The sequence below is a fragment of the Puma concolor genome, chromosome C1, assembly GCF_028749965.1.
Source record: "Puma concolor isolate L17-30 chromosome C1, mPumCon1.1.hap2, whole genome shotgun sequence".
NCBI lineage: Eukaryota > Metazoa > Chordata > Mammalia > Carnivora > Felidae > Puma > Puma concolor.
Genome location: NC_141674.1, coordinates 212,326,341 through 212,340,093, shown reverse-complemented (window position 1 = coordinate 212,340,093; position 13,753 = coordinate 212,326,341). Strand labels below are relative to the sequence as shown.

Here is a 13,753-nt window from a genome sequence, read left to right as displayed (position 1 = left end):
ATCATATGACACACCAGCACTCACCCTTTGAAAACCTGACTTGGAAGAGATGTCACTGGGAAATAGTGGGAGTATGAGGAAACTCGGTGAGCTTGCTAAAATTGGATGCATTCCATTTTGCAAGTACAGACACAGCCTAAAAAAAATTGGCTCAAGTCAACTGTGTTTCAGCAAATAAATTCCAAGCTAGTAACTAGACCATATGTTGATTGTGTAACCCATGAAAATGATACATCAGCCCTCCTACTCCTCGATACATAAGGTAGCAGGTATTGCTTCCCAACGATTTTACAACAAAGGAGCTGATTAAACTTTGGCATTGCCCAATTTCACATTTGTAAGTTCTGCAGTGCCATAGTTAAACAATGATCCAGGCGCATATTCTGTGGAACGCCCCTCAGAAAAATCCCGTGACAGGCAAAGGGAGAACGCGTGTCCCCTGGTTTCTGTCAGAAGTCAACAAGCAGGCAGATGAACATTCTGGTACCTTCCCCAGCCAGCATTCTCAGAAGTATCTTGGTCTCCATGGGAACACCGAGGAGTCTCTTCCTGCCAGATAAACATCCTCACTATACCTAGAATGAGGAAAATAAAAGTCTGGAGATTGTCACCCACTAGGTGTAGCCCATCAGGCATGACACCACTACAGAAATTCGAAAATGACGATGATGACGATGATGATGATTGGCTTGGGCCAAAAACGTCTTTTGTGCCGTTTCCCCCTAATCTGTCCAGAAAAAAATCTTAATGTAGGGGTCCCCCAACGATATTCTCCCGGGGACCAAAGAAGGACCTCTTAGAAAAAAATGGCAGAACATCAGTGTCGGCGGTGTGGCCAGGTGGTGGAGACAGGCATTAATATGTAAACTTTTGCTTTGTCAGCAATGGCAACAGTAGTGCCACTAACAGTCTTGGCACTGTGGACCTGGACATTTATCAGGAAAGCATGCCATCTTCTCCCATGATTAAGTAAGTAGCCACCGAGATGCAGTGATTGTGACACCGCTACCCTAACTCCATCTGGCAATCCATTTTGGTCATTGAGATCGTGCCCAACCACTGAATCATCATGTCCACGCTGCTGTGGTTCCATGTCACTGGAGCAAGAACTAGGGCCTAGAATAGTCCTACCCTACCACCACTGGTAGGGCCACCACGGGTCCTACCCTACCCTACCACTGTCTTCTGGATTTCAAATCTGCCCCCTCTGATAAAATCATTTCACAAAAAGCTTATCTATACAATCAGAAAGAGATGTCATTTTACTTAATTGGACAGAGAGAAGCAGAAATCCTTTTAGATCATACCATGCCAACCAACAGAGACTATTGTTCAATAGAATGTAACATGAACGGCTTTTCCTTTACTCGTAGAAACCTGGGATAATCACTACTAAATGGGTCTAATACCAAGAGGTGCTACAATGGAGACAGGTCATTGCCCTGCAGTGACTCTGCTCCCCACGACCTTGGGACCCTTCTAAAAGGTCTAAAAGACCAAGGGAAAATAGCACTTAGAGAAGCACATGTGTAACGTAAATTACAGTGCCGAAAAGGAGGACAATGCGAGGTCAGGACTGCATCCAGAATTTGTGATTATTCTGGAAAAGTAAATGAATTGAAATCTATTTTTGACCATTATGACTTAGCTTACTATTTGGAGTTTTCTGAAATCTGAGAAAAATAAAAATGAACTACAAGACTAACAGTGCTCCCTGATCTCCTTTCTCAGTTGCTCTCTATAGCTAAATCATTTTTGCTTCACTATGTAATCAGGTGTCTGGCCTGTGGGAGTATGTACTTCAGCGACTGACGGTCGCCGTGCACCCTTTGTTCCATAGAGCCATTAGTCACAAGTAGAGATGAACATACACGTTAGCTTGGGTTTGCTTTGTTTTTTTAAGGTAGGACCCAAATAAAAACAAACAAACAAAAAATCACTTTGGGTTAAATTTATTTTTTCTCTTTCAGGAAGCATTTGTTTAGCTACCCTTTTCCATCTTTCCCTAGGGTTTGAGCCTAGGACCCCGCAGATTATATGCACTCAGGGAAAACCAAAATAACCACCACCCATATCCATGTCTGGCCGCTCCACGATAGCAGAAACTGTCTTACCATACGCCATTTCACTTAGATCACTTGCAGAGACGTAGAAGAGAATCTAGACCCTTGGGAAATTGGCCGTGCTTCTAGAAGTAATTCTGTAAGCATGGCAGAACAACCAAACTCTCTCTCAACATCAGGAATACAGTGGAATTTATAGCCAGCAAATCTTAGCATGAATAGAAAATATAAGGGAGAATACTCTCTCATAAAAACACACATTTTTAGGAGCTGCTATAGTCTAATTGCTAGACTGTACAAAAATATAAGACAACCACAGTCTTTGCAAGATGGCCACCTCCTTTCAACTGTTGAGCTATATGCTCTCCTTTTGGAAGCACTTACTGAATCCTACCATTATATCAAGGCTTCCTAACAAGTACTTGCTGTATGAAAACACCTCAAACATTGACCATGACTTTAATGAAATACTTTGGTTTTATCTCTAGTTCTTTATCACCTCCAGCCTCCTTCATCCTTCTGCTAGAAAGAAAAAGAAAATTTTCAATTTTAATTAAGATATTTCATTGTACAACTCAATTTTGCAGCCCATTGGTTGTTTTATCCCTTATTTCAGACTAAAATGCAGATTTGTTGCTACCATAGTTTAGGAAAAAAATCATCGTATCAGGATGGAAATATAGGGACCTTTAAATAACAGGGACCTTTATTTAAACAGGGACTTTAAATAATAGGGACCTTTAAAGTCAAATACAGAAGAAGGATACATCCCCAAATCAGATCTAGTGGCCTACAAGATATTTCCTTGACTGTTCAAACTGGTGAAGGTTTGTGGAAGGGAAGTTGAGGAGAATAGATGGATGCATTTCTTCCGGTCTCCCCCACCAATTATCCCCACTAAAACTATGCATTTAATCTGGCCTCTTTTTTAGGGCCAGGGTATTGATTGCAGACCCAATAATCCTACATAAGAGCCACATTGATATTTCCCCAGTATTACTCCACTCTACGAAAACAATGGATCTAGAACGAATTTCAGAAGCTTGTAGATCAATACGACCCATTGCCTCATCATCCATTTGCAGCTTACCCTTTCTAAACATTACCAACCATATACTGTTGTTTTCTCCCAAAGTGAATTAGTAGAAGAAAAGGAGACTCTTAAAGGACAGTCAGAAAACGTAGAGGGTAAGCCACATTCCCATAATTTTGACACACAATTTGCCTGTGATCTCCCCGTGGAAAGCATCATAAGACTGAGGTTTTGTCTGTGTTCAGAAGGCACCTCTGGAGTGCAGGTGGGAGCAGCCAGTCCCCAGGGGAGCCTGCTGGTGATCAACTTTGACCTGGAGCCAGAGTGCCCTGACGCTGAGCTTCGAGCCACTCTGCAGTGGATAGCAGCCTCTGAACTTGGGATCCCCACCATCTACTTTAAGAAATCTCAGGAAAACAGAATCGAAAAGGTACCATGTCGTGTGTTTGGATGTGAAAAAAGCTTCGTGGCTTTGTCACTGCTGGAAACTCAGTAACTTCCCAGTCAACTCACTTAAATTTTGAATGATTTGCTCTTGACTTTTCACCTTAAAATTGTGGCTAGAACTTTGAAAGCTTCCACCTGCTTAAAATCACAATAACTGTTTCTTTGACCCTCAGTTTGTCTCGGCTCGTTGGTGGCAGTGAGAAAGTGAATTGAGGAGCTGGGAACTCTTCCAGACTCTGGCTTTTTGATTGTTCCTTGGTTTGTTTGCTCTGTTTTGATGGTTCCTTGCTCTGGAACCAACCTCCTCATAACACTCATTTAAATAAAGGGTACAAGGGAAAGACCTGATATATATAAGAAACTAAAGTGAGGCCACATTGATATTTAAAACAGACTGTGGCATGATGTCAAGAAGAAGCATGTTTAAGTCCCTACTGAACAGGTTTGCATTAGACAGGCTTTCTCGTGATCATTCTCCACCTACCAGCAGTATAAAGTCAGGGAATAGACCCTTTGCCAACCTCAACATTAATAGCAACTGTCACTCTAACTCCCTATCTTTGAGACTGCCCACTAACCGTGGTAGAATCTCAATGATTAAGATTGACGCACAAATTCATCTGCCAATGTCTTCAAGCTCGATTTGCCCGCAGTTTAAAAGTACGCCCCTTCTGCAAATGTTCACATTAATAATAATGTTGCTCTATTCGTTTTCTAGTGCTGTGTCATCAACTGCCACAAATTTACTAGCTTAGAACAATGATTCCCAGCCCTGTTGCCGGAAGTTTGGGTAAATTCTACTCGGCTCTGTGCTTAGGGACTTGCAAGGCAGAAAGCAAGATGGCAGCCTGATTGAGCGCTTGCCTGAACACTGTGGGGAAAAACAAGCTTCCAAGGGTTTTCAGGTTGTTGTCCTAATTCAGGTCCTCGTGGCCGTGGGACTGACACCCTGTTTCTTTGCGGGACCACCTCTAGAAGCTGTGGCATTCCTTGTCATGTGGACCCCTTCGTGTTCTCATACAGTCAGTCCCTTACTTCTGCCACCAGAGAAAACTCTCTGCTTTGAAAGGGCTTGTGCAAGTAGGTTAGGTTCACCCGATAGTCTCCCTTTTGATTAACTCAAAATCAACTAAAGAATCTCTTTTGCCATGTACAATAACATAATAAGGGCGTAATTATCTCATCCTACGTACTGAGGATTAGGGCAGAAATCTTGGGAGCCGTTTTACGATCCTGCTTATCACTGCCACAGTGCATTTTTGAATGTCTTATTGTCCCAAAGTACCTCCACGTATTCATTAAGCTTGTTTCTCAACAACCCTGGGAGAAGAGCCAAATGGCTATTACTGTCGCTTTTTAATGGACAAGTCAGGATTCAGAGAGGCTGGCCCATGAGAAAGGATGGTAAAGGTGGCTCAGCCTAGTCCTGGAAACCTCTCAATAGTGTGTCTCTCTCAAGCTAAATGATCTTGGAGTTACAATCTGGATTTTCTCTTTAATGTGTAATTGCATTTTAATTCTCACTGTCAGAATCTAGCAGCTTGAAATGAAAGATCCTTGATCATCTTGCCCATGTACATGGAAATTAGAACACCTTCCCCATTTCTGTATCACCAGCCAATGGGATTGGCCACTGGAAAAACTGCAGAGACCTAATTTATACTGGCCCCTCCCACATCAGCCTCTCTCTCCAGCCAGTAATTTATATTTTTCTTCATGTCCAGGACTTCCGACCATTCTGTGCCGTCTGAATTTTGTCATACCTCTGTTGGCAAGGTGATGAGTAGTTCACTACTTAATAGGGTCTCCTTCCATCTTACCTTTTAGCCTGCACGGTGCAAAGAGTGGGGCAAAAGAACCCCCCTCATTGGACCCCTCCCTCTTTCTGTACACCATCCCAAAGACTCCCTACCATGGGGAGGGGAACAAGAACTTCCTCAGGCAAATGACGTCCTCAAATTCCTGGAAAAATGAAGGACTGGCTGGTTCCCAACTTCATCTCCAGAGCATTGCTAGGTCCATTTTCAGATGGTCTCCTAAGAAAGTAGCTTTTTATCCAATCCCCCATTTTGAAGAAATAACACAGGACTCTATGTGAATACGTGCCTCATAAATCCCCATTAGGTGAAAGGACAAAGGGTGTATCACTAACTTGATTAGTAACTTGATTATGTAAATCAGGCCCTGACTTGACATTTCTTTATCCTCACCAATTTTCAATTCTCAGAGGGGATGCCTGTCTTTGGTCATAGCTATTTTTCTGAGAAAATAAACACTCCACGAGTGTTATCAAGAAAAACATTAAGTAATGTTTTACCCATGCAATTTAGCATCAGATCAAGGAGCTTATTTCTAAGGATTGTAATTTTAGGAACTAAATATTCTCATTTCTTTCAGAGTCAGTTAAGGTTCTCTGCAGAGTGGCTTCTCCATAAATGGGCACTGTTTGTTGTTTGAGACCAAACTGGTTAAATAAAGCAAACCCTTACACAAAATTTTTATATCCTTGCTTTTATCAGTGCTGCACTTGAACACTCAAGTGCTGATTCTGACTGTTTTTTTCATTGGTGAAGTAGCTAGTTTCCAGTAGTGCAGAAGAGAGATTGTGGCCTCCCACGGGGCCGTGTCACACAAGGGTAGCACTGCTCCTCCTCAGCTTGGAAAGGGTTAAAGAAACATCTCTGTTAAGTTCAGAAATGTCATTTTTCCCACCATCGCTAGAGTGTTAGATATCATTCACAGTTCTACCCTTCAAGCCACCATTTGTGTGAATTCTGATTTTTTTTTTAAAAAAATGAATTTAGTTAACAATTTTCCCACTTGTGTGTTTCCCACTCAGTGCCCCAGCCTGAAGCTAAAGGGCATAAACTAAAGGGGAGACGATATCATGAGTGAATACCAAAGCAGCTCATGTTTCCCACCATTGACCTTGGAATCAAGGGGCACTTAAAGTCAGCTTATAATGAATTTCAGCCTCGTTTCAACTCAAAAGGCAAATGCCAAGCATTTTTGGTGACCAGTGTAGTGTCACTCCTTTCTGAAAAGTGACACTTTCATTTCAAGCTTTCTCTTTCATGGCATTTTCCCTACTCATTAAAATGCCATGTTCACTTGAAAGTTGTGCACTCGGAACATTCATCAACTGTTCATTGAGCATGTACAACATACCAGGCACTGTTCTTGGCTCTGGGAATATGAGGAACAAAGGACACAAAATTCCCTACCCTCATGGAATTTCCATTCTAGTTCAGGAGGGACCCAGAGTAGGGTGAGTGTCATCCAGGGGAGACTCAGGTTATAAAGAGAAATCTATGAGCCAAGTGCACAGAACTATCTGGGACACTTGCTTACAATTCATCTTCTTAGGTCGTTTCTTAGCCCTGATCGCTTTCCATGGGGCCCAGAAGTATACATTTTTAACAATTTCCCTCAAGTGAAGCCATTTTGATGAGTATCAAAGTTCAAGACCCCCTCCCATAAGAAATAGCCCGAAAGAGTGACAGAATTTGAGTTGGACTTTAACTATCTTAAATTCCAGGGCAAATTTGCTGAGAATCCTAATGCCTAAAGATCTAAAACACTTTGTAAATGTAATTCGCAATGACTGACATCAGTTAAATGTAATCTACTTAATTTAAGATGTAAAAAAAAATCATGACAACAATTGTTTTTTTTTAACAAATGACATAAACTGGCCAATTATTTTTCCTTCTGGATCCAAAATATCATTGCTCTCTAGCTCCTTTTCTAAATCCAACGAGCTCCTGTGAGCTAGAGTGGCCTGATGCCTGGCCTCACTGTAAATCAGTGCCTTTCTCATTTTTATGCATTTGAGAATTACTTCTTTTTCTTGGAGGTGATGCAAAAACAAACAAACAAACACAGAGGAAAAAGGCATATGCATGCCTTCCTAAGAAAGTGAGGGTCATAAGAGAAGTGACCTTACCTCTAGGTCATTCCATTCTACTTGCAAACTGGTAGAACAGCAGTAAGAGAGAAAAAGGAAGGAAAAATAGGGAAGATTTTACTGTTTTAGTCAGCTCAGACTACCTGAACAAAATGCCATAGACTGAGTGGCTTAAACCAAAAATGTACTGCTCACAGTTCTGGAGGCTGGGAATTGCAACATCAAGGTACCAGCAGATTCCATTCCTGGTGACAGCCCTCTCCCTTCCTATGTTCTCATATGGTAGAGAATGAGCTCTGGTGTCTCTTTTCCCTTTCTTATAGGAGAATAAGTCTTACCATAGGAGTCCTGTCCTCATGACCTCATCTAAACTTCATTGTCACCCAAAGGCCCTGCCTCCCAATACCATCACTTTTGGGTTTGGGACTTCAATATATGAATTTGGTGGAGAATGCCAACATTAATGCATAATAGATACTAAGTTTCTTCACTTATAAACATAAGAAATCGGCTTGAACTGAATACTTTCGTCATGGTTCTCTAACTTAGTGTGCACTAGAATTACCTGGGGAGATTTATAGACCCAGTTGCTCTGGCCAATTAAATCAGAATCTCCTCTTGGGATGAAGCTCAGACATTGGAATTTTCTAAAGGTCCCTGGTGGTTCTAGGCCACAGACAAGGCTGATAATCACGACTCTACAGGCCGTAATTGCAGGAGTGGTTATAGAAACGAACTCACTTGTACTTCATAAAATGGAATTCTGCCTTGGAGCAAGAGAAGGTAGTTGCTTTCAGAAATCTAAGTTGACTGTTTTTTTTTTTTAAATCTCACAGTTCGCAACAACTCCCATAGACTCTACCATATAATTTTGTAAACCATTGATCTAATTTAGCAAATGCACCTGAGAATAAAAAGCCCTCTACGTAATACCCCTCTTCAAGTGAGTCTGTCAATGACACCATCACAGGATATAAGCCATTTTAGTTTCCTAAGACAAAATATTTGCTCAAGGAAATGCCCACTGTGATATGTAGGAAGGGAACCTGATTGTTATGGACTGTGAAGTGGCAGGAAGTGAAAATGTTTGATTTTTGTTTTTCACTGCATTGGAATGAAAAACTCAGCTCCAGGACACCCTAAAGCTGATTCTAAAATTACCAAAGCAATAACATGGACAGGAACAATGAAAGATCTAGGGCCAACTGCTAACCTGAATGTGGACTTAGTGTTTATTTATTTTTGAGAGAGACAGAGTGCGAGCCGGAGAGGGGCAGAGAGAGAGGGAGACACAGAATCCGAAGCAGGCTCCAGGCTCCGAGCTGTCAGCACAGAGCCTGATGTGGGGCTCGAACTCACGGACCTGAGCTGAAGTCAGACGCCCAACCGACTGACCCACCCAGGCGCCCCCTGCACGTGGTTTTAAAAGGCTATAGCAACAAACTGGGAATGTCCAATCTTAGCTGCATTTTTATTTAGAAATTCCTTTTAGTGAAGGAAGAAAAGAGTATAGACCTTCTTGTCCATCAGCCCCACAGATGTTTCAAGGTCTTGATGTCTGAGGTTAAGTCATCAGAGCCTCAAGTATAGTCTATATTTAGTCGTGCCAGACCATTTTTAAAGCTGATTTATTGAGATATCAGATTGTATTTAGAAACCATGAAACAGATTCTAGCCTGTGACTATTCCACAAACTACTGGCAGAGTGGCTAGCTGGTGGGGCATCGGTCAGCATCATCCTGTGCTCATCACCACAGTGGCAGATCCTACTTCAGCAAGTCCTTAATAGATGGAAAGAATCTAGTAATTGGGCTTCCAGAAAGGTCTGGGGCCAACAGCCTCCTGGGAAGGGCTTGGCAAATACTGGCATCTGCTCCAGAGCTTTGTCTCTTAGAGCAATGACTCCGAGATAAAAGTTGGGAATGAAATGGTAGCCCAGTGAGCCAGAGTCTACAGGAAGCAAAAGAAGGAACTGAGGCTAATTTTATATTTCTGTGTATTTCATGTTGGCTGCATCTTTATAAGACATGTTAAGGGAGAGGCGACACCCTCAAGGGATGGGTCTAGCCTAAGGCCATTGGTGACCCCTTGATGGAAATCTTGAAAAGAAGTCACCAACCTATGAGCCTCTCTCAGTGAGATCTCAGAAACTTGATGTTCAAGCCTTCTCTACTGGTAACTCCTACTTTCTAGATTTCCAGTAAGAGCTGGGAAAGTAAACGCTGGAAAAGTCTGATTAATCAAATCGTGCAAAGACATCCTAGCCTTTCTCCCCTTTTCTCTGATGCCCCAATCTTTCCTTTTCCTTTTACAATGGAAAACCAATGTCTCTTGAAATGTGATGCTGGGGGAGAGGACTATTCAAGACAGAGTGGGGAGCCAATGAGTGACTGTACCCAAAAGGTCAGCACTTGATTTACTTGGCCTAAATGTATGCATCCAATGAAAGATTATTTGTAAGACAAATAGAAGGTCCTGGGAGCTATGCTATACAGTCCTGTCACAGAGAGTCCAGCTCAGACCTGGGGAAACTCTTGAAATATCCAAAAGATAGACTCTTGAAAGAAGAATCCCATTTATTTTCCCACAATCGATGGAAGGCAGCTGCTGTGAAGAAGAAAAATCCAGTTCACTTGAAAAAACTCTCTAACAATCAGAATTGTCTAAAAAGAAAATAGACTGTCCTGAAAAATAGTCCCTTGTCACAAGAGATTTAAAAAAATAGCCCGGAGAGCTGTTGGCTTTGGAAAAGGGGTTGAATGAGATAACTTTGAGGCTCATCTGTGATACATGAGTCCTAATTCTGTGCTTTATTTTAGTTTCTAGATGTCGTGCGGCTGGTTCAGCAGAAGTCTTGGAAAGTGGGAGACATCTTTCACGCGGTTGTTCAGTACTGCAAAATGCATGAGGAGCAGAAGGAGGGGACCCCGAGTCTCTTTGACTGGCTCTTGGGACTGGGATAGGGCAGCAATGCCCTTAGAATATTCCTTCCCTTTTTCCCAGCTTAGATTACAGTGGTTTGCTTGAAATGCTCTAAACCTCCTCAAAACATCCCATCACATTAGCAGAGCTATACAAAATCTGCTGTTCGAGTCTGCCACAGATCGAATAAATCTGAGGAAAAGCAAAACACAGATCGGTACAAATCAAGGCAACCTGTGAGCGAGTCCAAAAAAAGCTTGTATTAGAATCACTGGAAAAGCAGAAATTTTAATGGACCCCAAACGAAAAGCTTTTAACTCGGCCCAAACTCCAGGAAAGCTGTACTTAAGTATTTTTAATGATATAAAATGACATGTAATGTCTCCAATTATGTGAATCAACTGGAAACAAAGTCACTAGTCAAAATAATTTTGTAAACTATGATGTAACTTTTATTTTACTTTTTTGAGCTGATTAAGGGGCTCTCAGCCCAGGTAAACACTTAAGATATGGGTGAGAAATTTCCAGAATTTTGATATAAAAGATCTTCACTTTCAGACCATTATCAGTGGACATTAAGAGAAATGCAGGAGTCCTAGCGATGTCCTCTGCCCAGGTGATTTCATTGATTCATAGCAGCTCACTGGTAAGTATCTCCTATCCCCCCAATAGTGTCTGCATTCTCAACTAACCAGAAAACTATTGGTGTTCAGTTGAGAGACAGAAAAACTGAAAATTGTCTCGTTTCCGTCTCTATATTACTTGGGTAACATGATCACAGAATTCTTACCATAAGGGAAAACTTTACTATCAAAAAAAAAAAAATCTTTTGAGATAAAATCTCCTCGTGTATTCAATTATATAAAATATAAGCATTCCTTTTATTTTTATTGTAAATTATGAAGAGATGATTACCTTAAATAATATATGAGTTAGCTTACAGGTTCATACAACATGAGAGGATTGTCGTCTTAAGTTGTATCTTGACACTTGAGCTCAGTGGTTTCATCATAAATGCATTGATACTGGTATGGCCGACCTGCTCCCAGGATGATATGGTGACGGGCGCAGGATTTGACCTAACCCGTTAGGACCGTAGACTCTTCCTGACTCAAACACATTGACATTTAATTTGGAAAAAAGAAAACCTTATCCCATTGAAGTTTTTCAGAAACAGAGCTTTACTCTTTTGAAAAACCGACGTATCTAACTTCTCCTTAATAAATCCTCTTCCCCTTCAACTAACTGAGGTACACCGGCTTTTATTTTCTTGACCAGAGAAGGTGTTTATCAAAGATTTCCTTAAATATCTTGCTTTTACTCTGTTTTGAAAATTTGTGAAGTGATTTTAAATGTGAACAAGGCCCCAGGCCGTCAGCGCTGGACTTATATGTCATCCACAGCTTGAAATGTCAAGAAAGCCTCCTTGGGAGCCGTACCTCCCTCTTCACACATCACGGAATCCTCCCCAGAATTCATTAGGCACTTGTTACATCAATAGTCCCGATTTAAGATATGTGTTCAACTCGTCACATTAACAAAATGTCAAATTGTAAAATGTATCCATTATCTCAGACTGAAAGCTCTTTGTGCTACTGAACGGAAAAGGATAGATTTATTTTTTAAACCATCCCAGAATATTGTGCGTAGACTTTTTTGTGCCGGAATGAATGTTTACTTATCCTACAAAGCACAAATACGGGATTGTTACCATGTGATAAAGTTATACATGTTGTACCTAATGTTGCAAACGAATCAATAAATTTTTGTTGCCGAATGGTTGACCATTTTTTTCGGTCCAAAAATCGTTCGGTGCCTCCTAGAAAAAAATGGCCCCCGTGTGATTGGATGAAGGTAGATTATCCTTTGGACAAGCTTTCCTGTTCCATTTTCAACTTTTGAATGAGAAAATGTCCTTTGACTAAATTTGTTAGCGTCAGCGATTATCACATAAATCAGCATGTCTCCACCTTCGCACTGTTGACATTCGGGGCTGAATACTTCTTTGTTGCAGGGGGCTGTGCTACGCGGTATAGGATGCCTGGCCGATAGCCACTAGATGCCAGTGGACACTTCTTCCCGTCATGACGACCAAAGATGTCTCCCAACATTGCCCAGTGTCCCCTGGGTGGTGACATCACCACTAGTTGGGAGCCAGCGATATAAACAGTGTACTGAAGGGGCGGAGTCTGAGGCTCTAGGAGGTGTCAGGGTGGAGGAAGGGGAGCCTGTACCTCTAGTCCAGGGAATCCCAGCAGGAACTCGAACACCAGGCACCCCCTCCCACTTTCCCAAGGTCCAGGGGCTGCGGCCTTTCCAGGAAGCCTGACAGATAGCAGAAAGAAGCCCAGGACAAACAAGGCATGGGGGTAAACTGACCTAGACTCCAGCAAACTAGAGGTAAACTTATCAGGCTTAGAGGTAAATGGATCGGTGCCCTTTGCATTCAGGAAACACATGATTAGGATTGGGGCAAATAAGGCCCGGAGACTTCCGAGCACTTTATATCATAATAAGAAGGCATAAGCGTGCTCACATAAAGAATTGGCCAGTCAGCCAGAGGGTAATGTCGGATAAAAACCAACCCTGGGCGGTGGCCAAGGAGAGATTTTATTTGCACGGATTACAGTAAGAAGGAGAGCGGGGTTGTTGCAACCCCAGGGGGACAGCGGTTATGGTAACAGTGAGAGTGTTCCAGCCGTGAGACCTGCCGGGTGTCTCAACGTGAAGCAAAAAGGGGTTGTCTTTTATAGTGAGAATAAGCGAGAAAGGGGCCAGGTGTGGAGGGTGGGATGGACGAGCCCACCCAGCAGACATGGTGTGATGGGACAGTGGGGGACAGCCCGTTGTGTCCTGAGCTCAGCCTGACCTCAGGAGGGGCTTCTTGGGGAGGGGTACAAGCAGTTCTCGTCATCACTCATGAGGCAAAGAATGGGCATTTGAAGGGCCCTTGTCTGAGGTACAGAAGGGAGCCTCCAGGAGTGGAAGGCTCAGAGCTTAGCTCCTGGGAACCAGCCACAGGCATGACCTGAAAACAGGCCTCTTTTAGGAATCTGCAATGGTTTGAGCGACCCCGGCCTCCTGACACCCTTTCCTGGACAAGCAAGTACCACTCCCTGCTTCTAGCACAGTTGGTCGAATACCTGTATTTCCGTGAGGCCATCTGGAGCGTGGGACCACCTCTGACTCATCCATGGGCTCCTCCCCAGTCCCTCCCACAAGGCCTTGTCCCCTGGGAAAGCTAATGGGCCGTGGATAACTTCCGTTTCCAACTAATGATGTTCAACCACTAATTCTAGAAACACAGTTCTACCGTAATGTTCTTTGCTTACCAGAGAATGCCACCTGGTATATTAAGCTTCTTGAGATTTTTTATGGAAT

General features: G+C 42.5%; 1 protein-coding gene across 1 annotated transcript in view; it reads left to right on the top strand.

Moving 5' to 3' along the window:
- SPHKAP (SPHK1 interactor, AKAP domain containing) overlaps nucleotides 1-12,149 on the top strand; it is a gene marked incomplete at its 5' end in the record, with an annotated part of 164,036 nt that extends 151,887 nt beyond the window's left edge. The window contains 4 exon segments of the mRNA XM_086719842.1: nucleotides 883-969; nucleotides 3,199-3,251; nucleotides 3,342-3,526; nucleotides 10,270-12,149. Coding sequence (XP_086575968.1) covers nucleotides 883-969; nucleotides 3,199-3,251; nucleotides 3,342-3,526; nucleotides 10,270-10,413 — 469 coding nt within the window.
- Between the last annotated feature and the right edge of the window lie 1,604 nt (nucleotides 12,150-13,753).